Source organism: Vigna unguiculata, chromosome 10, assembly GCF_004118075.2.
Source record: "Vigna unguiculata cultivar IT97K-499-35 chromosome 10, ASM411807v1, whole genome shotgun sequence".
Classification (NCBI taxonomy): Eukaryota; Viridiplantae; Streptophyta; class Magnoliopsida; order Fabales; family Fabaceae; genus Vigna; species Vigna unguiculata.
This window is the reverse complement of record NC_040288.1, coordinates 11,127,310-11,152,555: the sequence shown is the minus strand read 5'-3', so window position 1 is coordinate 11,152,555 and position 25,246 is coordinate 11,127,310. Positions and strand designations below refer to the sequence as shown.

The following is a 25,246-nucleotide window of genomic DNA, read 5'->3' as shown; positions in this document are numbered from 1 at the left end:
AAATGGTAAGATATGTTATAACATAAGAGGGACAAAGTGCAGTAGAAAAGAATGAGAGGAAATTGAGAAAAGAGATTCGCATGAACCACTCTACCAATTAAACCAACCACACAACACATAAAGTGACTAAGAAGGAAACCACAGAACAAAATTAATATTGATACAATAGTTAATTAAAGATGAGAAAGAAAGCAAGGTTGGCCTTCTTTGTATTTAATTTTATGTCTTTTTACATGTAAAGATCATCAACTCATCACATTTACAACTCAAAAATCAGCCATGCATGCTCTTGTAAAAATTGAGGGCAAATGGAAAGAAATACCTCACAAAAATACAACCCTTTTAGGGAAATCCTTCGCAGCTCTTATCAATTTAGGTCCACAACCTCTCTGACCCTTACCCTTTCCTCCCCTATCATAATAAAGATAAAATGATAAAGTTTTCAAATTTCCATTACAACATGAATCAAAGGCAAAGGCAAAAATTGAAATGAAATACAAACAACATATACAAACTTCAATAGAACAAAAGTTCATAACTACTTAATTAGCTTGTCACTATATTAATTTCTGCAATAGGGCTTATATAAGAAGCCACTAGAATGAGTATTAGTCTTAGTGTAGGAATAGGTTGCTATTAACCAAAGCCTAAACGTGAAAGGTAGGAAGAAGAAATATAATTCAAATGCTGGAGTTAATTATAATTAGTTTTAGAAACTAAGGTACAAAAATCAAAGGCTGGAGTTAATTAGAATTAGTTTCACAACGTAACAATCACTCAAAGTAATAAGAGGCTAAAGCAATCGTGTTAAAGGATTTGGCAAGAGAATTAGGAATGCAATGAGGCTTAAGAAATAATAGATTGAAACTGAATTAGAACCTCACTTAAATAAATTTCACTGCACCAAGACAAGGAATGCAAGTAGCATGCTCAAATGCACTTTATAAAGCTTACACGAATACAATCTTGGCCTCCAAAATTACTACAAAACTGGGAGTTATCACACCCCCAAACTTAGGCCTTTGCACTGCTGGATAAATAACAAAGAAAAGGAAACAAAAACTAAGCCCAAGACTCAATAACAAATTTCACAAGCTATAAATGTTGCCATATAGATTATTGGTTCAATGTCCCGAGTTAAATCCCAATTTGCCTCAAGAACCACTCTTGAACAAACCAAGCCCATTTTATAAACTAGAATTGTGCAATTGGAATTGTGCAAATTCCCATTCAGACCCAAACAAAGGAAAGCACAATAGCATTTAATCACAGCATTGGCCAAATCGCAACTAAACAAATGAAAGCACAACACCAATTCATGACAACATCAAATAATCACAGGTGTTATATTTAATTCCAAATGCTCAGGGACAAATTGACAGAAAAGCAGATCCATCATAACAGCACAGGATAAACTAAACATATAGTTGCCAACACTTCCTACACAGTTAACATTATCAGTTCCACTAACCTCCGTCGATGGTGCAATCACCAATTTAGCAGCCTCTATCGCGCCAAGAGCTCTCCCAAAAATTGTGGCACTATTAAACAACGATCATCCCTCGCAACCTCAATGTTCATCACACAAACAAAAACACGAAACTAATAACAAAGGGATGAGGTGGCGAAAACAAGAGAATCAAACCCTACTCACCGGAAGCTTCTCCGCCAATGTCGCGACAACAGAACAATGGCAGTGGCGGCACCGTGACGCTCTCGTCGAACGGGACACCCTCAGTAGTGGTTGTGCGGAGACATCGTCCTTCCTCTCAAATCTCTGGTAGCAAACCCTCGTCGCGGTGTCACACCCTCATCGCGATGGCAGTGGATGACAGTGAAAGGTGTTCGGCGGATGAGGGTTCAGAGTGAGTGTTGCGGGAAAAATAAAGTGGGGAAAATGAAATCTGAAATGTTTAAGTCATTTTGTCGAGGCCCTTACCGAAGGATTTACCGACGGCACAATCCGTTGATAAGGGTTTAACACTTTTACCGACACAATTATCGATGGAATAGTTTTCTCATACTATTTATTAACGGATCACCGACGGATATGTCCGTCGGTAAATTAGACGACGATATTCGTAGATAAATCCGTCGATAATCAACTATTTGCGGCGGATATGGATCCGTTTGTAATATTCTGCCGGAAATAAGTAGAATTCTTGTATTGCATTAAAAGATAACGTTTTGTTTAAATCAAAGCTCCTTCGTTCCAAAAGTTGTCAATCTAGATATAAATACTAACAGAAATTGGCAAAATTACAAACTCAGATACTACAATCTTGATTATCATAATATACTACACGCCAACTCACTACTAATTTTTCATGTTGACCAAAGATAAAAGAAATAGACCCCAGAAATTTACATTTCTGAAACTTCGAAGCAACCATCAAATTAACAAAGGTCAGTAAAATAAGAATGAATAATATTTTTTTCAAAAACAAGATAGAGAACTTTCATAATTTTTATCATCTAGCTATTCATCTCAAGAAATTGGTAAAACGTATAAAGTATGTACAAGTGTGTTCTAATGCAAAACAGATGATATTTTTCAAAGACAAGGGATATTATACCATCATTCAAATTTAACCTTGTTGTGCTTATTTGGTAAGAGAGCTTCATTTCCTTTCATACAACATGGTGGAAGAAACACTTTTTTAACTGTATTCAAGTTGAAATGCTTGTGAGAATTATTCAAGCAAGGATTTATGTGTAATATGAATAAGACTAGCATCATTCAAATGATGCAAATCAGTTCTTTCATGACCAACACCCTTTCTCACAAACTCCTTAATGCTTCCTACTTGACGGTCTCGAATTCCACATGGGATGATTCTTTTGAAGGAAGACCAATCTGTTGTGACATTAAGTGCCAAGCCATGATAGGTTATCCAGCTAGACACTATGATGCCAACAACTGCCAATTTCTCATTTCCTCTAATGCATTGCTAAGGCAAGAGAAAAATTATCTGAATCATCACAAACTCACAAGCATAATCAAATGTGTTGTATAATCTTATTTCACAGTAGAAGTCTCATCCGTTTTGCTGAATACTAGAAATGTAACTGTTTGTAATCTTGATTTAATTTGAAATTTATGGATGATACTAACATCTTATCATCTCAAAAATCCCTGAGGGAATGTCACATGAAATGGACACAAATATTATAGCTAAGAGAGAAAGATCTTATTGGATCATATGTGAAAATACTTTAGAGTTAAACAATACAATCCAAGGCAAAACATTTATTATCTGCTAATGTGTAATAACCAAGATAATTCAGAATCAGGGCAGGTTGTGCAGAACCAAAAATACGAAACTACAAGTGTTATATAAATAGAATTTAGAGGTTTACCAACCCAAACACCAGTTAAACCTTCCACCGTAGAAGCCTGAATAGAAAATGTTGAAGAAAGAACACGAATGACAACCTCTTCAAGAATCCTAAGGTACAAATGAAGATCCATATTGTGCGTTCGTAGGTTGATAATTGGGTACATGACTAGCTGTAATGTAAAGCACAGTTATGTTATGAACTGCTATACAAAATAAATAAAAATAGGAAAATAAACTATAGCAAGTGATTTAGTGCAAGCACCTGCCTAGGACCATGGTATGTAACCTCTCCACCACGCACAGTGCGATAAATATTAAAAGGAGCATTTTTCATGTCAAACTTGAGGATCTCCACAATACTAGCAGTGCCTAATGTATAAACAGGAGAATGTTGTAGAATAATAAGGGTGTCATTACAATCTCCTTTCTTTTCAATTTGTGCCCTCTTGTCCTTGAGTATTTCCTTTTGCCAAGACCATGCCACTTCATAAGGGACTTGCTCCTGATGCAAATCAAAGAGATCACAGATGCAAATTTAGTTTAATGGTTAGATTTTTAAGAGTAAGGAAGAGGGTTATTAATGGAAAGGGAAGATAAGAACAATGCAACTTACATCCTTTTGTGGCCATTGATTACAAGAGAGGCGAATTTGGATGGTTTGGAATATAGAAGTGGCTTGTGTAGATCAAAGTAGGACCCTATAGGCAGAGAAGGGTAAGTTGATGTTGTTGATGGGATTGTGGTGAAACAATATGTACCTAACAAAATCATGTCTAATTTGCTATAACTAACTCTCTGAAATGATACCGACTGTATGTGTAGTGTGAAAACAATGGAGCAATGAAAGGAAATTGGATGGAATAAGGGGATCAATGAGCTCAACCCAAAATCCAAAAGTGTGAACATTGCCACCTGAGTTCATAGAATATGAGCTTGCCAACAGAACATGAAAAGGGAGGGGGACAATCTTTTCCAATGCCCTTCTGCACATGATAAATATACTAATTTAGCGATATACTTAAAATTATTTCATGGTATTTCTCAAATATTTAGAAATGACAAGTTAGGTATATCAATATCAATGACTCATAATTTGAGTTTAGAAACCATTTCCTCTCACATATTTAATTGATTCATGAAACATAAATTTTATATTTTCAACTAAAATAGGACTAATACAAGCAGCCTCAAGTAGGGATGTCAACGGGGCGGGTAGGGTACAGGTAGTAGCTCCCCCATACCCTATCCGCTGGATAAATATTCGTCTTGTACCCGTACCCATATCCATCACGTATTTGTTATGCGAGTATCCGCCTATTTTTTTCATATTCGCGGGTATCCACGGGTACCCGCGGGTATTTACATAAATATTAAAAAATATATATTTAACCATAACTAGTGCTTAGATCAACAAGTTCATTTTCTTCAATTGATTCCTGAAAAACAAACAAATAAAAAATCACTAACAATTTATATTGTAGTTTATTTTTGAATGAAATATTAAAGAAATTACTAATTTCATCAATGTCCACCTCTTGCAACATTGTATAAAGTTTCATGTTGTCCGATTTTAATCTAGAAGAGCTTGAAAACATAAGAAGTTCATTAAAAATTTCTAACAATCACTTACTTAAAATATCTAAGTAAAAGTGTTGATTTCATTACCTTCCATGTTGGTCCATAACCAGTCTTGGAAACACATCAATGCCTCTACAATATCTGGAAGTAATCTACCTCGATGTGGGGTAAGAATCCGAGCACCATTACTGAATGAAGACTCATAATGTTTTTTACTAATATATATATATATATATATATGAAGGTATTTTTTTGAATTAAAGTTTAGCGGGTACGGGTATCCATAGGTACGGATACTATGATACCCGTACCCGCCCTGTTAACATGCAGGTATCAAAAATACCCATACCAGCGGGTAGCGGGTATCCATTTTTAATATTTGTTTCCTACCCGTTGCGGATTTTATCTGCGGATACCCGTGGGTACGGATTTTTTTGACATCCCTAGGCTCAAGGCACCAAATCAGTTGTCAAAGTACATGCCACCAAAAAAGGAAGAGTAATATTTGATGTAAGTGTTCCGACTTTCTATTTGAGATATTAATCAAGAACCAAAGAAGTTGAAATCCTGTTTGTTGAATCTTATGGTGACAAAAAATCATTTTCAATAAGATCAACAGTAATTAGGATAAAAGTATCAGGTCCAATGGTAAAATGGGTTTATGTCTCATTAATATATGAATCAAGTGGAGGAGAGGAGAACCCAAAGAAAACCCTAGTGGCAAAACTTCATAATTGGTAAGTTGATTTTGCACAGCTATGACTCAAAATGCTTCCATGGTAAGAATTAAGGAAGGCGGTCTTAATGGTCGTGCTTATATTATACCCCGTTCATGACACAGATGAAACCAAACTGCTTATGACACAATATACTTCATAAATTGACAATTGAATGAGTAGAATTTTTTGTAATTTAGCTAGATGATACCATTACGACTCATAATGGATGCTACATGGCACAATACTTCAACAAATTGTAGAAGAACATCCCTCAGATTTCATTTCTCCTTAAGGGAATTCAGTCCACTACTTCCATTATAAATCCTCATAGGGAATTTTATTCATGACAATAAAGGGCAATAAATATCACCCAACTTATGTGGCATATATATATATATATATATATATATATATATATATATATATATATGAAAGCAAGAAAACAGATCCAAAGTACCAAACAAAAACAGATTAATCCATCTCCCTCCACTTGTAAACCTCAACCCAAACCTCACCTACAAGTCCAAAGCACCAAACCAAAAAGCAAGAAAACAGATCCAAAGTACCAAACTTAAAAAACAGATTAAGTTATCTCCCTCCACTTGTAAACTGCAACCTAACCCTCACCTACAAGTCCAAAGGACCAAACCAAAAAACAACACCGTCCTCTAGAAAATACTTCAATAAAAGGTCCACAACTGTAATTGTAATAACAACCACCAAAGATTTTATGATTAAAACAACTACAATGGTAATTGCATTGGTTTGCAATTTCAGAAACATAAAAGATCATAATGAATCTACAATATTAACTAGAATTTAAAACCTTGAAAATAATCATATGGTAGCCATCAAATTGAAAAAAAAATAACAAACTTTTCTCATCAAAAGATATAAAAAAGGAAAACACGATAGATTTTAAATTAAATATTAGTTAGTCACCCAAACAAACACATTATACTCCCCACAAAAAATGAAAAAGCATAAGCGACATTGAGCTTGATTATGAGAGTCAATACTCTTATATCCCCAAGACATAGTGCCCTCACTGTTGATGAGGAAACTAAACGGTATGAGAAGGTTGGTGCTCTTCCTAAACTACTTCATGATGTTGTTGTTCTTGTTATGGTTGTTCTCCTTGCCATGTCAAAACAATGTCTTCAAGTGCTGGTTTGATATCCTGTGTAAAAAGCTTTTGATACTTCATGGTATCACCATTGGACTTTTGAAGTTCCACCATGTGGAGGAGTGGGGTAATCTCAGCATCAACACCTAAACTCCCTTTTCTTAGAGCCCTCCAACTTCAACAAGCCTCCATCTTTCTTCCTTACTTTCAAGCAAAGCTTCTTACAAATTTCTTCCAACTTAGAGATTATACTCGAAGCAGGGTTATTTTACATGAACCACATCTCTTTCATGGGAACATGGTCCTCAAACATACCAGATAAATCAAACCCAGTTGAGAAGGAGATAATAGCAAAATCATTCAAATTACAAGGCGTGATCAGTATATTTTGACTCTACAATAGGTGGACCATCATTCTCGCACGCTTCAAGTATTCATTCATCATTCAGGGGAGCCGGCTCTTGGTTTTCGGTTGCAGTAATAGCAGGATTCTCCAACCCCACTTTAAACCGAGAAGATTTAATAATTTTGGCATTTGATATCTTAGTCTTTGGGTTTGGATCCAATATTCTGAAAATAGTCACGGACATCTAGTGCAAACCATTTAAGAAATTTGAATACCCCTTTTATTGATTATCCTGTACATCTCCATCAGATTTGAATCATGGAATGGAAGATGACCAGCCAATAGAACAAAACAAGATTACCCCACATGACCAAATATCTGCTTTCGTCCCATCGTAACCCTTTTTGTATATCACTTCTGGAGCAACCTACCAAGTTCATATTTTTGCAGAAGCACACCTCTCTTCTGCTCCATTTTCTGCAGCACTTTTTGCATAAGACCAATGCTACTTTCGATAGTATAATATACCAAGTATTTACTGAGTTCGGGTGTGCTTACACTATCAGAAAGTAGTAAACTATTCTAGTGATGTTCAAAGCTCAGCCATTTTCACAAACATCACGTTTTGACATCACACAATTGTTCATATTTCCAACCTCCTCAAGCAAATGAGCATAAAATAGATATTCATAGTGGTCTAAATATCCAATCTTACCAAGGATTAATAAGGCTAGCACACATGGTGCTACAACTTCATTAACACTAGAGAGGGAACTTTTAACTTTCAGCCACATCTTTCAGCATTCCCTGGTTTTGGTAAAGGACACTGGATAATACCGAAGATGAACTCCTTAAAGCAGCACCCGGTTAGATTTCAACCACCCAAAACCATAACATTTGAGGAAGGCACATTTGTGAGGGGTTTGAGAATTGTCGTTTTTCTGCTAGTGGCTCTACAATCGGAGTTAAGCAGAGAACTTAGCAATTAGAGAGAGAAGGGAAAGAAAAGTAACACAAAATTTGCTATCGTTTTAACGTTTATGACAAATCTTGAATTTCGTGGGCACAACTTCTTATATAAACTCACTTGACCTTATTTGTTGCTACCTTTAAGACCCAACCCAATTCATTCTTCATTCTTCAGAAGCTTTAATTAAAAAAACCCTATTGAAAAGAAAAGAAAAATCGAACCTCCTAGCTAACAATAAACACGAACAGTAAACAACAAAACAATCAATAACAATGTTAGTCTTATCCAAAGCGCGCAACACACAAACAATAAAACAAACACACATTAAAAGAAATTTTCAATGCATTAAAAGAAATTATCCATACATCATGACAAAGGGTATTGGTAATGTACCAGTCCCCCCAATCACCTTCTTAGAAGCTGCACAACACAAGTACATGTGAAGAGTTTAGTTGGTATTTATAAAACATAGAACAATGGGAATAATTTCTTTATGGGTTAAATATGTTTTTACATCGTTTAACTCATTTTCGCTTCAATGTTTACTTAGAAACGCGTTTAAAACGTCAAATAAACTTAACAAAATTTGGTTAAAAGGACTAAATTCACTCATTTATTAAAGATTGGGGACTAAATTGGTCTAAAGTTTCGAAGAGGGACTAATTTCAATTTTCACTAAAAGTTAAGGGACCAAAAACATACTTAACCCTTTCTTTATTTCCCACTTTAGCCCCTGAACTTTTACATAATGACAATTTAGTCCCTACTCTGGTCGACTCAGACGTTGGACTTATTCATTCAGTATTTTACCTATTGTGTCGGTGGAAATATCAATGCAGTGTTAGAGTTAAAAGAAAACTATGCCTGAACCCAAAAGTATTTCTCTGAGAAAAGTGCCATTTTTGTTGTTTTTCTCAATCTCAACCACGGAAACAGAGAAGACAATGATGGGTTTGATTCTTTTGCTTTTTGTTTTTGGTGTGAGTGCTTGGACTAGTGAAATCCATGGAAGATTTATTTGTGATGTTTGTGGAGATTCTTATCTTGGACCTGAAGATCATGTGGTTGAAGGTTTTCCTCTCTCTCTCTCTCTTATGTGTTTTGTTTCAATTTGTGTGGTTTTGATTGAGTTTCTGGAATGGTGTATTCCTTTTTTGATGAAAATTGTTTGCTTTTTGTTGTTGTAAATAAGCCATAACACTCTCCACTGATTGTTTAACTAGGTTGAAAATTTACTTGTGCGTGTTACCAGTGGTGTGGATAGTTGTTAGCGTCTTAACCGTGTAGCCCTTCAAATTGTTTCCTTGATTTTCTGGTTGTTTGACCTAGCGAATTAAATTTGTCATATAACAAAAGAACACCAAGGTTTTAAATTACTATAGCAGTTGCAATTTTGTTGTGATCTTTGATATTGTAGGAAATTATGGATATATATGGTTACAATTATAGTGACGGTTGACCCAAAAACCTTATATTTGCAATCAAAGTTTCAATGGTTTTGTAGGATTGAAGATCAAACTCGTAGGATCTTAGTTATCTTTCTATGGTTTTGTAGCATATATGTGTCTCTTAAACTCGTTTTCTCAACGAGTTTGATACTTGTCGAGGTGAAAATCTCTCAATTGGTTGATTGTTCTCATTTTCAAAAGTTTGATGATCTAAAATCCCTTATTTTTATCCTGAAGATCCTTTTATTTGCTTGCACTGATGTCTCATGGTTATGTGCAATAAACTTAGACAACATTTAATGTTGGTTGTGTGCAACCTAATTTAATGTTATCTCTATCAAAAACAAGTATTCTTTCTTATTCTTCTGTCTTTGGTTTTTTATGTAATCCCATTTTCAGATTTAACTATTTTGGTGAATATTCATAGTTTCAACATTCATATCATTCCATTTTTTTGGGTGGTGGTTTAACTTTGAACTTTAACAACCATAAAAAAACTGCACAAAGGAGATTTTACTGGCCATCTTGCCATCCTTTACAATTGCTTTGAAGCTTAAGTATATTCATGCATATTTCTCCCTTATAGTTTCATGTTGTATTTCCCTTTCTTATGGGTGTTCTTTTCACCATTTTCTAACGTTACTACTCCCTATCGATCATTCAGAAGTATTTAAATTTGTAACTCACAAATCAGAATGCAATTTCCATATATCAATTTTAACATATTCTACTTTACTATTAGACTAATATCTCCTTTTCTTAACAAAAAGGCAATTGACTTTAGTGCTCTAATGTAGTTGCTGAGGTTGTTATTCTTTGCATCACCAGTCTGGAGAAGTTCTAAACTATTAGGCATTCACAGATGCCAAGGGGATATACACAGTGGTTGAGACAATGTTGTAGAGTGATTGTTGGGACGCGTGTCTAGCTCAACCAATCAGTAGTTTCCATGAACAGTGCACTCAACTTGGTGAGGACAGCTTGGGAGTCAAATTCAGTTACAATCACCCATCAGGATATTCACACAATGTCAGGACCTTTGTGTATCGACCCACCAATGTTCCAACTTACTGCATATGATATATGTATGGTCTTGTTCTGAATCTGTGAGTGCTTATGCTTTGGTTGAACTAGTTCAAAACTAAAAAGCATATGAACATATTCTCTTTATACTATACATGTAGGTGAAGTTGTGTTCCAGTGTTTCTTTAGAACCTAAAAATAGTAAGTATGACACGTTTGAGTAATTGTAAATGATAATATTATAGAGAGCAAAGCAAAATCATAGTAAATTGGCATTGTCATTGAACAATGCAATGAATCTCATGGCTTAAATGCATATTTATTCTTACGATTATACTTCAACTACCAAAGTTTCACAAAGTTGATATAACTGATTTGTGTAAACATGACGAAAAGAGAAGGGTTTGGATCCCTTGACTTTACCTTTGAAGAAGATTTTGTTGAATGTGGTAAAATTACTCTAATTGATTTTAATTACTTTCATTACTTACATGTTGACAAATAATGTTAAACTTGTTAGGTACTAATTGCCATGTTGATAAAGAATGTTAAACTTGTTGGTTAAGACATCCTTTAATTGCATTAGTCCCAATTTGATATATTTTTTATATAAACTAAAAAAAATTGACTTAGGCTAAATTAAAGATAACTCTTTTCTTTTTTGGTTAAAATATACATTTGGTCTCTATTTTCGTTCAGTTTTGTCAATTTAGTTCTGATATTGTTTTTTTGTTCAATCAGGTTCCAATTTTCATCAACTTTGTTCAATTTGGTCATTTTTTGCTTATGTCGTTTAAATAATTAACGGTAATGAATAATGACGGTCATGTGTCAGTTGGTGATTTTATTTTTTTACTTTTTTATAGGTACTTAATACATAGTATTTTTGCTGAATATGGTTTGAGTTAACCTTTCAAGAGTCAATCTGTTTCACTGTTTCCTAGTTTGATTGTAGTATTAATATACATTCTTTGTTGTTTTTAGTGTGTAGATATAGTTTTAATCCCATCTTATTGATTTAACATTGTTTAAATACTTTGGATTACTTTACTGAGTAGTGATCTATTTGATTTTGTTCTGTTCATGTTATTTGTAGTGTCCTATTTCAGTTTTATAGATGCAGATTTAGATTCAGATACAAAATTTAGTAGTATTTTTGTAGCTGACTTAGTCCCCCTTGCTGTTTTTATCTAGATTCCAGTTCATATTTGATGTTTTGATTTAGTTTCATTGTTTTTGGCAGTTAGCATTAATTTTAGTCATACTTTTCTGATTCAAAATTGTAGAAGTAGTTCAAATATGATCACATTTGTTGGTTTGGATTTAGATAACTAAGTTTTGTTCTGTTAGTAGTACAATTCCAGGTTTTATAGTAAAATTTTAAATTCGTTGCTGATTTTAGTAATTAGCATAGTTTTTATCTTGATTTTATCATTTTTAACTTGCTTAGCTAATTTCTTTGTTGTTTTTAGATTAGAATCTTTTTTTTTCACTATGTTGGTTTCCAGATTAGATTAGACTTAGTCCCCCTTGCTGTTTTTATCATTCTTAGTTTATTTCACTATGTTGGTTTCTAGTTCTAGTTTTTCTTGTTAGTTTGAATAGTCAATTATTGTTTTGATTTCTATTTCTCTGTTATGGACTTGTTCAGTACTTTCTTTTGCTGTTTTAATTTTGCTTAGATAGTTACTTTAGATTAGTCTTGAGTCTTTTGTTTCGTTTTCTATTACAAAAATCTTTGTCATTGTTTTTAACAACTCTTATTAGTTTAGCTCTTATTTTGTTTAATTTCTAATTTGTAAATAAATAAAATCCAGATTTGGTTTCTAGTTTTTGACTTTGGTGTATTTGTTTAGTGTAAGTAGTTTATGTTCAGCTTTAATCAAAATGTTTCATTGAACCAAATGAAGCATAAACTGAAAAAGGATAGATTTTTTAAATATCATGCTAACACAAGTTTTTCACTTTAACACCTTTAACAATCTATTTAAGATAAATTACCAATAAAAAGTAACGTGTTGTTTAAACCAAATGTTCCTTAGTTTCAAAAATCAATTAATGATAATGAAAAATTAGACACTTTTGTAGATACAAAATACCGACAGAAATTGGCAAAATTACCAACTTATACTAAAAAAATCTTGATCATCATAAATAATATACATCAACCATCAAATTAACAAGGGTTAGTAAAACAAGCATGAATTTCAAAAATAAGATAGAGAACTATTAATTACATTGTTGGGTTTTTTGACGATTCTGACGGTTGAACAAATAATACACAACAAGAATGTGCGATTTTAGCATCGAAATTATGGCGTCGGATCAGTGTAGGACGTAAAATACGACGGTCAGACCCACGCAAAATCGACGGTAACCAAAAAGTTATTTAGAAACAAAAATTATCTATTCGTAGAAATGAACAACATATTAATTTTAGATTCTCGTCGGTTTGGCCGACGCAAATCAACTAATAAGTTGCATTGGATGGCCCACGCATAACAAATTAAATTGTTTGCGTCGGCTGACCCACGCATACACTGCTAAGATAAAAAAAATTAAACTTTAGGTTAAAGTATAGGGGGAAAACTTTAGATGTCACTTTTCCCCCTTCTGCTTTCCTCTTCCCTCGAGTCAGCCTTGACATTTCCCTCCTTCTCTGTGGCATGCGTTTTCTTCCATGAGTGGCGAAATTCCATCGAGGCAAGTGGGCGACAAGAACAATACTCCAATGAGGCTAGCTTCTTCAAAGACGCCACTTGCTGTGAGGAGGCGAGGTTCTGTTACGATGCGAGGAGCTGCTCTCGCAAGACAAATGTCGTGACGAGCGTGGAGGTTTGGGCGAGAAAGGGTGCGCCGACGAGATTCCTCGCAGATTTAGGGATTTTCGTAAGCGCGATTTAGGGATTTTTGTTCGAACCCAGCAGATTTTTGAAGCATCCAGGTTAGTGATTGTACTCTTGTTGATTGAACTTCACTACATTGTTGATTGAATTCCTATTGATTGAGTAATTTTTTGGTTATGTGATCCAAATTAGGTTTTTAGAATAAGCTTTTTAGGTGGACTTGTCTTCTGTGAATTTTAGACTTGTAGATTTTTGTGCGACTGTAATTTGATCTAATTAAACTCACAATTTACTTAATTTTGTGTTTTGCAATTTCGCTTCTAAATGAATCAAATGATATCCTGAATTATTGTTTGAAATGTGTCTGGATGCAGGTTTTGGTATTGTTGGATGCAGATATTGCGATGTGCTTGGAAATAAACATTTGTGTGGGCTAAGCCCACGCCAACAATTATAAGGGAAATTGTTTGCGTCGGCTAAACCCACGCAAAGCCCTCTGTTTTAGATATTTTATTTCAATCATTCGTGGGCTTGGCCTACGCATAGGGAATCATTTGTGTGCTTAGCCCACGCAAAATTTGAAAAATTTTCAGGTGTTCGTGGGCTTGACCCACGCATACGAACTTATTATTTTATTTTTTGTGTTTTCGTCGGTTAAGCCAACGATAAACAAGCAGCAAATGTTTGTCCCCATTTGGCCGATGCAAATGAGTTTTGCATCTAGGAAATGGGCGTCGTCCATGTTTTCGTCGCTGGACCGACGAGATCATGCTCTTTTCGTTGGTTTTGCACTAGTGGCGTCCAATTTTGACCGACGAAAAAAACCTACATTTTTGTAGTGATAGAATTATGTATTCACTATAAAGATGTATGAATTCTAGTTTTTGTTAAATGTTAATATTTTACAAGAAAAGAGTCTAATCCAATCATAAGTTTTTCATAAATCTCCAAACTTGTACATGCTTGGAACAACATACATCAGACCAAACGCCATCCTCAAGATACATAAGCCACAATCTCAATAGTTTCAAAAATTTTATCATCTAGCTATTCATAAGTGTTTTCTACTGCAAAACAGATGATATTTTTCAGAGACAAGGGATATTATACCATCATACAAATTTAACCTTGTTGTGTTTATTTGGTAAGAGAGCTTCATTTACTTTCATACAATATGGTGGAAGAAATGCTTTTGTAATTGTATTCAAGTTGAAAAGATTGTGAGAATTCTTCAAGCAAGGATTCATGGGTAATATGAATAAGACTAGCATCATTCAGATTATACAAATCAGCTCTTCCATGACCAACACCGTCTCTCACCAACCCCTTAATGCTTCCTACTTGACGGTCTCGAATTTCACATGGGATGATCCATTTAAAGGGAGACAAATCTATTGTGACATTAAGTGCCAAGCCATGATAGGTTATCCAGCCAAACACTTTGATGCTAGCGGCTGCTAGTTTCTCATTTCCTGTCATGCATTACTAAGGTAAAAGAAAAATTATTTGAATCATCACAAACTCACAAGCATAATTTTTTATTAATTTGTAATGCATTACTAATACTAATCTTGATTTAATTTGGATATTTATGTATGAAACTAAAATCTAATCATCTCAAATAAATCCCTTAGGGAATGTCATGAAATGAACACAAATGTTATGGCTAAGAGAGAAAGATCTTATTGGAACATATTTGAAAATTCTCTAAATTTAAACTAAATAACTTCAAGACAGAGTAACTATTATCTGCTAATGTGTCATAACCAAGATAATTCAAAATCAGGACAGGTCGTGCAGAGCAAAAAATACCAAATTACAAGTGTTATATCAATAGGATTTAGAGGTTTACCAACCCAAACACCAGTTAAACCTTCCACCATAGAAGCCTGAATTGAAAATGTTGAAGAAAGAACACGAATGACAACCTCTTCAAGATTCCTAAGGTACCAATGAAGATCCATCTTGTGCGTTCGGAGGTTGATAATTGGGTACATAACTAGTTGTAATGCAAAGCACAATTATGTTATGAACTGCTATACAAAATAAATAAAAATAGGAATCTACACTATAGCAAGTGATTTAGTGCAATCACCTGATTAGGGCCATGGTATGTAACCTCTCCACCAAGCTCAGTGCGATAAATATTAAAAGGAGCATTTTTCATGTCAAACTTGAGGTTCTCCATAGTACTAGCAGTGCCCAATGTATAAACAGGAGGGTGTTGTAGAATAATAAGGTTGTCATTACAATCTCCTTCCTTTTCAATTCGTGCCCTCGTGTCCCTCACAATTTCCTTTTGCCAAGACTATGCCACTTTATAAGGGACTTGCTCCTAATGCAAATCAAAGAGATCACAACTGCAAATTTAGTTTAATGGTTAGATTTTTCAGAGTACGGAAGAGGGATATTAATGGAAAGGGAAGACAAGAACAATGCAACTTACATCCTTCTATGGCCATTGATTACAAGAGAGGTGAATTTGGATGGTTTGGAATATAGAAGTGGCTTATGTAGATCAAAGTAGGACCCTAGAGGTAGAGAATGGTATGCTGGTGTTGTTGATGGGATTGTGCTGAAACAATATATGCCTAACAAAATCTTGTCTAATTTGCTAAAACTAACTCTCTCTAAAATGGTTACTACTGTATGTGTAGTGTGAAAAGAATGGAGCAATGAAAGGAAATTGGATGGAATGAGGGGACCAATGAGCTCAACCCAAAATCCAAAAGTGTGAATATTGCCACCTGAGTTCATAGAATATGAGCCTTGCAAAGAGAGCATGAAAAGGGATGGGGGACAATCTTTTCCAATGCCCTTTTGCACATGATAAATATACCAATTGAGCGATCTACCTAAAATTATTTCATGATCTTTCTCAACATATTTAGAAATGTCAAGTCAGGTATATCAATATCAATGAGTCATAATTTGAGTTTAGAAACGACTTCCTCTCACACTTATTTAATTGATTCATCAAACAAAAATTGTATATCTATTATATCTACTATATATATATATATATATAAGAAAATGAACCATTAGATAAAATACGAAACTAGCCCTATGTATTATTTTGACATGTGTTCAAACTTTGGGTTTTTTCGTCATCTATCACTTTTAAACACAAATTCTAAGCAATTGACGATTTTAGCCTCACTGTTTTGATGACTAGCCACTACTCTACTGATAGGACAACAATGAAAGGATTAATGGACGTTCCCAAATCATTTTCCCTCTCCTTGGGCACTTGCACAACCCATTCAAATTCCCAATTTCCTTTCTAAAACAAAAAACCAATTCTCATTCTTCGTGCACAGAACCCCTCACCTTCCATCTCTTTTTCTCCCCTAAACCAATCGTTCTCATTCTTTTCTTCAATCACACCTTCATCTTCTTCACTTTACAACCATCACTAAAGAAACCCTCCTCTCGATCCTTTCATCCATCGTTTCACTCAAACGCTAGTGAGAGTCTGATGAGCCTCCACGGTCAACCTAGACGACAACTTCACCACGCGACCACCGTGTTCACTCATCCTCTACCATAATCGACTCCATCCCTAAAATCGCCCACTACCAGACCTTTGTCGAATTGAGACTCCTTTAGTTTCACCTCCATTGTCCTTTAGTGTCAATGTCGTATCTTGCTCCAACCACTACACAGGTTAGAAGCTGAAATATAGGATTGCCTAAATGAGTTCATGATATTTTTGTTTTGGTCTTATTTATCTGGATTTGCTTAATAACATTACCCTTAACCCTAAAAATGCTCCATGTTGAAGAGTTTTCGATTGTTAACCCTAAATAAAGCTCTTCTATAGGTTAGTGATTGCATAAGTAAAGTAACTAGACCAATTTGTGTGTGTTGATTGGAATTGTAGACAAGAACAATTTGAGAAATCTATAGCAGGACGAGTTGCACATGCACATCAACAGACACTGGCGAAGCAATATGCAAACCCCAACAAAGGCGAACCAGTTCTAAAGGTTTGATGATTCAAGATACCACTTATTTCTTGAGAACTATTAATAGATAGCTTGATACTACCATTAATTTGCTTAAATGTCATCATATAAGTTTGGAGGTAACAATTTAAGGTTTGTAGTTTGTTTTCTTATAAAAGTTTGATCCTACTTATTTCAAATTTAAATCACCACTTGTATATTTTATAATAGGTAGACAAGGAGACAAATGGAATTAACCACTGAATTTTGTAAGTTTCAGTCTTAGGAATTTATTTTATTGAACATTTAAATGTGAATGTTGATTGTGGTGTATTATTCGTTCTTCCCAATTTGGATTTGTATTTGGATTTGCAACATTCATTCGAGTGCTAATGTGATAGCATCCTCATTATACAATTTTTGTTTCTAAAACTTCTACCAAAGGTTTATTTTGACAATATCTCAATAATATATTTACATTATTGTTTTTACTATGACTTTTCTTTTTTGCAGTATTTATACTAACTTTCTTCTGTAACTTTGAGTTTCAAGAAGACCAAAGCAAAAGGTAGGAGCTAAAAAACTAACTATCTTTGAATGTAATTTATGTTTTTTGCATCCTTTTTGAATTATATATATAGTTACAAAATATTTTAATATAGTTTTTTTAACAATGTCTTTGTAACGTATTTATATTTTGTCCTTTACCTGGACTTTATAGTTTTATATTCATCTAGGAGCTAATGTACTAACTTCTTAATAATACAATTTGTGCTTATGAAACTTCTACGATAAATTATTTTGTTTTACTAGGATTTGTATGGTGGTATGACATTGTTAGTTTAGTTGAAACTTGATGAATGTTTTAGGTCACAATTTGTTTGGAACAAACATCTTTTGGAAGAGCTTATTGAGTGTTAGGTTAGTTTATTTGGCAGTTCTTCATGTTTGACGAAGTAAAAGTACTTTAAGTTTTAGTAAAAGGACATACTTTGTTTATGAAGAAATAGGAATTAAAGTTTTAATGAACCTCCATCTTTTCTTTTATCTAATAAACTTTTTCTACCTTTCATGAATAACAGTTCATGTGGTAACGGGTTGTGTTTGTTTCAAGTGGTTGGCGATGCCTATGCAATGACATAATTGGAGGTGAAGGCTATTCTGATGGGGATTTTGGTTGAAGGTTTATTGCAATTTGTGTTTTTCAATTTTAGTTATTGTCATGAAAACCAATGCTTTTACCATTGTTCTGTGTTTTTCCCATCTGAATATTTTTTTTTGTTCTACATGCACCTTTTAAATAATTTTATCAACTTAATCCTTCAAATTAATTGGCAACATTTCCTTTAATATAATTTTTCTATATAAATTATGTTGAATGCTTTATATATTATAGCTTTATGTTGTGGCTTCTAAAGATGTGGATTCCTTAACATTTTTCCTTTAACTGTTAAACATTTTGTACCTTTCATGAATAGCAGTTCTCATGGTTACTGGTATGCATTTAATTGTAGAGAAGTTAATCTTTGATTATGTATCTTTATTTTATTCTATTATTTTACTAATAGTAATTTAAGAATGTATAATACTATAAGCCCCATTTTCATAAACTATTTAAGATGGTTGGCAGCTTGGACAAAAGTTTTGAAGGTGAATTAATGTTATATATGTGCAGTTATTTGTTAAAAACAAGCACTTTTAGTTCTAACAATGTACCCCCTTTTGATATTATGTTCTCCTTTCATCTAACTATTATATATTCATGCTTGAAGGTATTCCAAGAATTGCTAAAGTTGAAAGATCTGCTAAATATGTAATGACTACAAATGGTTATGTTGCCCTTGAATATGTAATAACTGATATAACCTTTGTTTTTCAAATATGTTCAAATTGTAAAAAGAATGAAAACTACAATTTTCAACAAAACATGAATGTGAATAAAACATTTTTGTACTAATGTTTTGTAACACACATTAGCCAGGGTGAAAATTGTTGGATGGACCAAGAAATATGATTTATGAAATAGCTTCTTTGGAATCAAGTTATTGCTATCACATTGGGGTTAATCCCAATTGTTTTCAGTCCTTTGATCTTGCAACATGGCTACAAATTTTCTTAAAATGATTTATAACTTTCTCTTAAATATAATTTTGAGATAATTTTCTCATTAAGTACTTGATTTTCTCTTAAATATAGATCGATTAAAAATATTTTCTATGGCTCAACAAAAGCTTTATTTACTTGATTGAATTATGATATTTTGTTTCAATTTCAGAATTGCATGCATGAAGCTTGAGGAGTATCATAATGCCAAGGTTGCTCTGGAGACTGCTTCATTGTCTCTAGCCAACTCAAGATTTGTTAATTTAATCAAAGAGTGTGACAAGCTCATTGCAGGTGATTTTTTGTTCTTTTTAATGGTAAAATCCTTTTTATTCAATTAAACTTATTTGTCTTTAAGGTGTAACTTTCATCTTTTAGATTTTGTTTTATGTGTTACTGATGAGTGTGTTTTGACTGTTAGAAGTGAAAATGTAGATTAATGCCATTTTTGGCTATGAAACTGGCTTGAGCTTGATGGACATTTTGTGTTCAACAGAAGAATCTTATACCATCACACCTATACAAGAAAATACTATAGCACATGATGATAATCCAAAAGTCGTTCAACAATAGGATGATCTTTTAGAGAAGCCACCACTTACATTGAATAAACCTAAAATTACGTCAAACATGTTTTTACTTTATGGTTATGCATGTTTATTGTTATGACTATTTGTATATATTAACAATACTTCTGTTGTTGTAACTATTATGACCATGTCATGGTATTTGTTATTTTTGTCTTAAAAATTAACACTCTCAAATACTTAATCTAGAGTTTTTATGCTGAAATTTATCTTTTCATTAAAAGAACGAGGGCATGAAAGATCTAACATTTTATCACTTGATATAGACTTTGATGTTGTGTTTGAACTAATCATCCCAAAAGTCAAAGATTTCAGTGAAGTCAAATGGATCTTTGGACTTTAAGTATGGTATTATATTAAGCTTTATATTAAAATGGTCAAGTAATTAGAACAAATCCTAATGGTCAGAATATATCTAAAAAGGAATAAATGTATCTAGGGATTAGTAGGTTCAGAAAGAATTCTCCCGTAATATTCAATATCCTTATGAAAAATGCATTGCTTATGAAGTATGTGTAAAAGAATAGAAAAAGCTTTTATTGTGTCACTTAAATTATATATAAATTCTTGAACCAAAGAGTTAATAAGAACAAGTTCTTGTTTACCAAGAATACCTAGCTACTGACTATAGTACACAACTATCATTGTTTACACATCACATGTGGATTGGTGGATTTCTCGGTGTTGCTATGCATGCTAGTACCTATTATCCAAAGAGGAATTCTTCCAGTAGTATCGGCCATTTATCCCAGAATTCCCAGTAATAAAAAACAGAACTTCCTGTAGTGTACAAAATAAACTTTGTAGCTGAATACAAACCTTTCCACAGGGACCAGGAGATTGGATCTAGCCATAAGAAGAATCAAATGTCTGGTTGTTAAATAACAAGTTTCTAATAGAACTTCATCCCTCATAGATAGAAATATATATATATATATATATATATATATATATATATATATATATATATATATATTAGATAGATATATTTATTTGTTTCAAGAATTCTTAATTCAAGAGTTGTAGGGAGGGATTTATGTCACCACAAATAGAGACTAAAGAAAGTTTTGGAATTCATTTATTTCTTGCAAGAGTGGCTTGTTTTGGTTTTGGCGCATTTCATGTAACAGGATTGTATGGTCTCGGAATATGGGTGTCTGATCCTTATGGACTAACTAAAAGGATACAATCTGTAAATCCCACGTGCATAAAAATATTTGTATCAAGAAAAAAATCACAGAATTCCTTCGATTTTTTGGGTTTGGAAAAGTCCAAATACGGCGAATATTTTTCGTCGGAAAAAGTAGAAGTCCCACTCCTATTTAAAAAACTGTTTTTTTCAAAATATTTCAATTTTTAGTTTTATAGATGGGACATTTTTTGGTTTCGAAATTTGATTATAGTCATAACTCGAAGTGCTCCTTGGTGTATTTCTAAAAAGTGTGTTTCACATATATATATATATATATATATATATATATATATATATATATATATATATATATATATATATATATATATATATATATATATATTCCAAAACTCGTCCCTTGTCATTATGATAGATAAGAAAATTATGATAGATAGGAAATTGATGAAAATAAAAATTCCAATTTCGTTGGGAAATAATAAATCGAATAAATAAATCATTTGATAATCCAATGAATCTCTGATTCTTTGTTTGACCAAATAGACTTTTTTAATGGACCAATATCAAGCATATTTAGAAATCCGTAGAAAAATCCTTCCCTTTTTTGGCTGGTTGTGGGCGAGGAGAAATTCGAACTCCCGACACCATGGTTCGTAGCCACGTGCTCTAATCCTTTGAGCTACAAGCTCTAGCCCATCATCTCCATTGGAATTTAAATAATTAAATAAATAATTATTTAATAAATGTGGGTAGTGGAAGCCTTTATGGCATTACATTCTAACATGTATAATGTGGAAAAGTGTTAGCTCAAATGGTTGAGAGCACTTTGATTGTGTGAGAGGATTTGAGTTCAAGTCCTATGTATGCCAATTGTGTGTTAGTTAATTATTATTATTTTTAATATATGTTGATCATGTTGTGAGATATTATAATAATTGAATCATATTAGTTAACATGAAACATGGATTAGTTGAATGGTTGAGCATTGATCTGACATTGGCATGGTTGTGGGTTCAAGCCTTAGAGAACCCAAATTAAACTTTTTTTTTGCTATTTTTAGTTTTGGCTTGAATTTGAAGGGTTAAAGGAAACCCAAGGGTGGCTAGAAAACAGTCTATTAAGTGTGCTTGAATGATAATTAACATCATCAATAAGACAATTTTCGTTTTGGGACTTTAATCCATTATTAAGACCCATTAAAAAGCAAATTGAGGGAGAAAAGAAAGGTTTCTGCAATTATCATTGTTGGATAGGCAGAGAAGTGTGAAAATCAGTGGTAATTGAGAGTGAGTGGATCATTAAGGCTGAATTGAGAGAAGTCAAGGAAGGTTATTGGTGAAGTAAGGGAGAACCAAGGGATACTCAAAGTTTAAGCAAAGGAAACCAGGTTAGGGGAGTTCTATTCTATGTTTTGTATGTCCATTATATGCTCGAGTAATAAATATGATGAATGGAATGCATCTATCTCTGTTTCATTTTGAAATTCGTCGTGTTCTGGAAATTCCAGAAACCACCTGGCAACGTCGGGAAGAACCGCTAGGCGACACATGCTCCAGAACCTAAAATCTGGGTTTTCTTTATGAACTGTCTGGCAGTAGAGGGTGACCCGCTAGGCAGAACATATTGTGTTGCCTAGTTTTCTCTGATTTTTGGTATGTCTGTGGTGTGATGATGTTTAGGGTGGATTTTATTGTACGCTAATAATTGACATGATGAATTATGAACTAAAACCATGTAATTGGGGAAAACTGCATGAAACTCGTGAATCAATTTGGGATTTGGTTTCATGTTATGGTTGGAAATAATTAAGTATGAAATATGTTCATGACCTATGCACTATTTTATAGAATTGTTGTAGTATGAATAATGTATAAACTTTGTATGATGGGTACATTTGAAATTATATCGGTATGATGCAAGATGATGGAATTGGGATTGCTTGGGGTCACGACTGGTGTAGATAATCCTGGGCAGAAGCAGATTTTTTACGCATCGCCTGGCGGCACTGAGGTTGCCGCCAGGCGACCCATCAACACAGCGAAAAATTTGATTTTGTTTGTGTTCATGTCATGGGGGTTTTAATTAGGCGAATTAATGTGTATATGTACAGGGATTCAGCATGCAGATGATTGAGACATTTTAGAGAATAAAGAAGGATTAAAAGAAGTGAAATCGTTAAGGGGGATGTAGTGTAAGGGTTGTCTTTAAATGTGTTGTGTTATGTGATAGACTGTAATTTAGTATGTCTTTCATTTGGAATAATTATGAGATTCACCTGTGTGAGATTGATGCCCTGAAGTGGTTTAGATTATATGCGACAATGTTTGTGTAGCTTAGAGTGTATAATATTGACAACTTTGTGGCATGATCCAATATGAAGATAAAGGAGAATAAACATGACATGTAGGGGATTGGTGTTTGAGGTGAAGTAGATTGTATGCTTCACTATTTGTGTTGTTTAAAAGTATATGTGCAATATTGATAATTGTTGTGGCAGGATTAAAAGAATGCATTAAGATTCAGTCATACTGTTGGGACTGGATGACTTTGAGTGTGTTATGATTCGTGTAATGTGTGTTTGGGGTCCTTTAGGAACCTGTTTAATATGCCTAAAAAGCAGTAGCATTTCGCTATTGGTGTGACGCCTAGCGGCTCGGGGCGAGCCACCAAGCAGAAGAGGTACAAAACAGTGGCAGTGGCCACTGTCTACGCGAGGCACCTGGCGGCAAGGTTGTGTCCGCCAAGCGGTGATGAGGTGAGAGGGCTGTTGTATGGCGCTTGGGGCCTGGCAGGGTGAGATGCCCACCAGGCGATCTGGAATTAGGTTCCGCCTGGCGGCGTGACAGGTGCCCCAGGCGGTTATGGGTGCAATGTTGGCTCGTGAGGAGGTTTTCTACACAGCTTTGGGTGAAGGTCATGATGCGATGCTTTGGCTGGGGGCCCAATTACGAGTGCGACTTGTATTTGGGTAACACGCAGCCACTCTAGGTTGTAGCTTGGTGGTTTAGGAAGTCCAGTAGAGTGTGCGAGATCGTGGCTCGTACAACGAGGTTTTGGATGATTGCCCTCTTCAGTGCAACTGATAGAGTTTTGGTTGTTTGGGAACAACTACGGACTTCGATTCATTTTGGGGAACTCCACTTGGTGTCGCGGTGAGAGCCCATGGCAAATTCATTCCCATGTGTGGACTATTAGGTGGTGGCCTGGAGTCGGAGGGGCGAGTAGACACTCGTGCGGCAAAGATCCATCAGTGAACTCACCAAAGGGTGTAGAAATAATAGACGTATAAATCAAGAGTTGAAAGTTGAGAAACTAAGGAAAAAGGGGAAATTTCTAACATGTGTTATATTTCTGAGTTGTTTTACTTGTTGTCATATTTTAGTTGTTTATTTAAATGAGTTCACCCTATCTGTGTGTGTTTGGCGATGATCATGTAACTTGTTACATAGGAGCAGATGTTGATGCAGGTGACCATGTGGATGGTTAGCGATGGAGTGGGGAACAACTATGGGAGTTTTAGTAGTTCTTTTTGTAGTAGTTTTCCTTACGAAGAAAAATTGACTACTTTTATAATACTGTTATGGATGGGTTATTTGTGTAATAATTAAACGCTGCAATTTATTTGTTATTGGCGCGTTAACTTTGAATTTTAAATTTTTCGCGTTTTGGGAAGAACTTTGAGAATAAATGAGGTGTTTTATTATTATGTTTAGTTTATTTTAATTTAAATAAGTAATTTCCGGCTAGGACGTTACAGTTGTTAAATAACAAGTTTCTAATAGAACTTCATCCCTCGTAGATAGAAATATATTTTTTTTAGATAGATATATTTATTTGTTTCAAGAATTCTTAATTCAAGAGTTGTAGGGAGGTATTTGTCACCACAAATAGAGACTAAAGCAAGTTTTGGAATTCATTTATTTCTTGCAGGGGTGGCTTGTTTTGGTTTTGGCGCATTTCATGTAACAGGATTGTATGGTCCCGGAATATGGGTGTCTGATCCTTATGGACTAACTAGAAGGATACAATCCGTAAATCCCGCGTGCATAAAAATATTTGTAT

At 34.1% G+C, this 25,246-nt stretch overlaps 2 protein-coding genes across 2 annotated transcripts; both read right to left on the bottom strand.

Moving 5' to 3' along the window:
• Positions 1-2,603: 2,603 nt before the first annotated feature.
• LOC114165232 (octanoyltransferase LIP2p, chloroplastic-like) lies at positions 2,604-16,154 on the bottom strand. Its single transcript, XM_028049890.1, has 3 exons — positions 15,844-16,154; positions 3,604-3,868; positions 2,604-3,511 (listed from the first exon to the last, which is right to left on the bottom strand). Exons 1-3 carry the CDS (start codon positions 16,152-16,154, stop codon positions 3,254-3,256), a joined length of 834 nt encoding a protein of 277 aa, XP_027905691.1. The 3' UTR covers positions 2,604-3,253.
• Positions 14,553-15,756, bottom strand: LOC114166264 (octanoyltransferase LIP2p, chloroplastic-like; the record flags this gene model as incomplete). Its single annotated transcript, XM_028050982.1, is given in 3 exon segments — positions 14,553-14,869; positions 15,250-15,403; positions 15,496-15,756. Coding segments are annotated over 3 exon segments (732 nt in total), but the record flags the coding sequence as incomplete, so codon positions are not given.
• Positions 16,155-25,246: the final 9,092 nt, after the last annotated feature.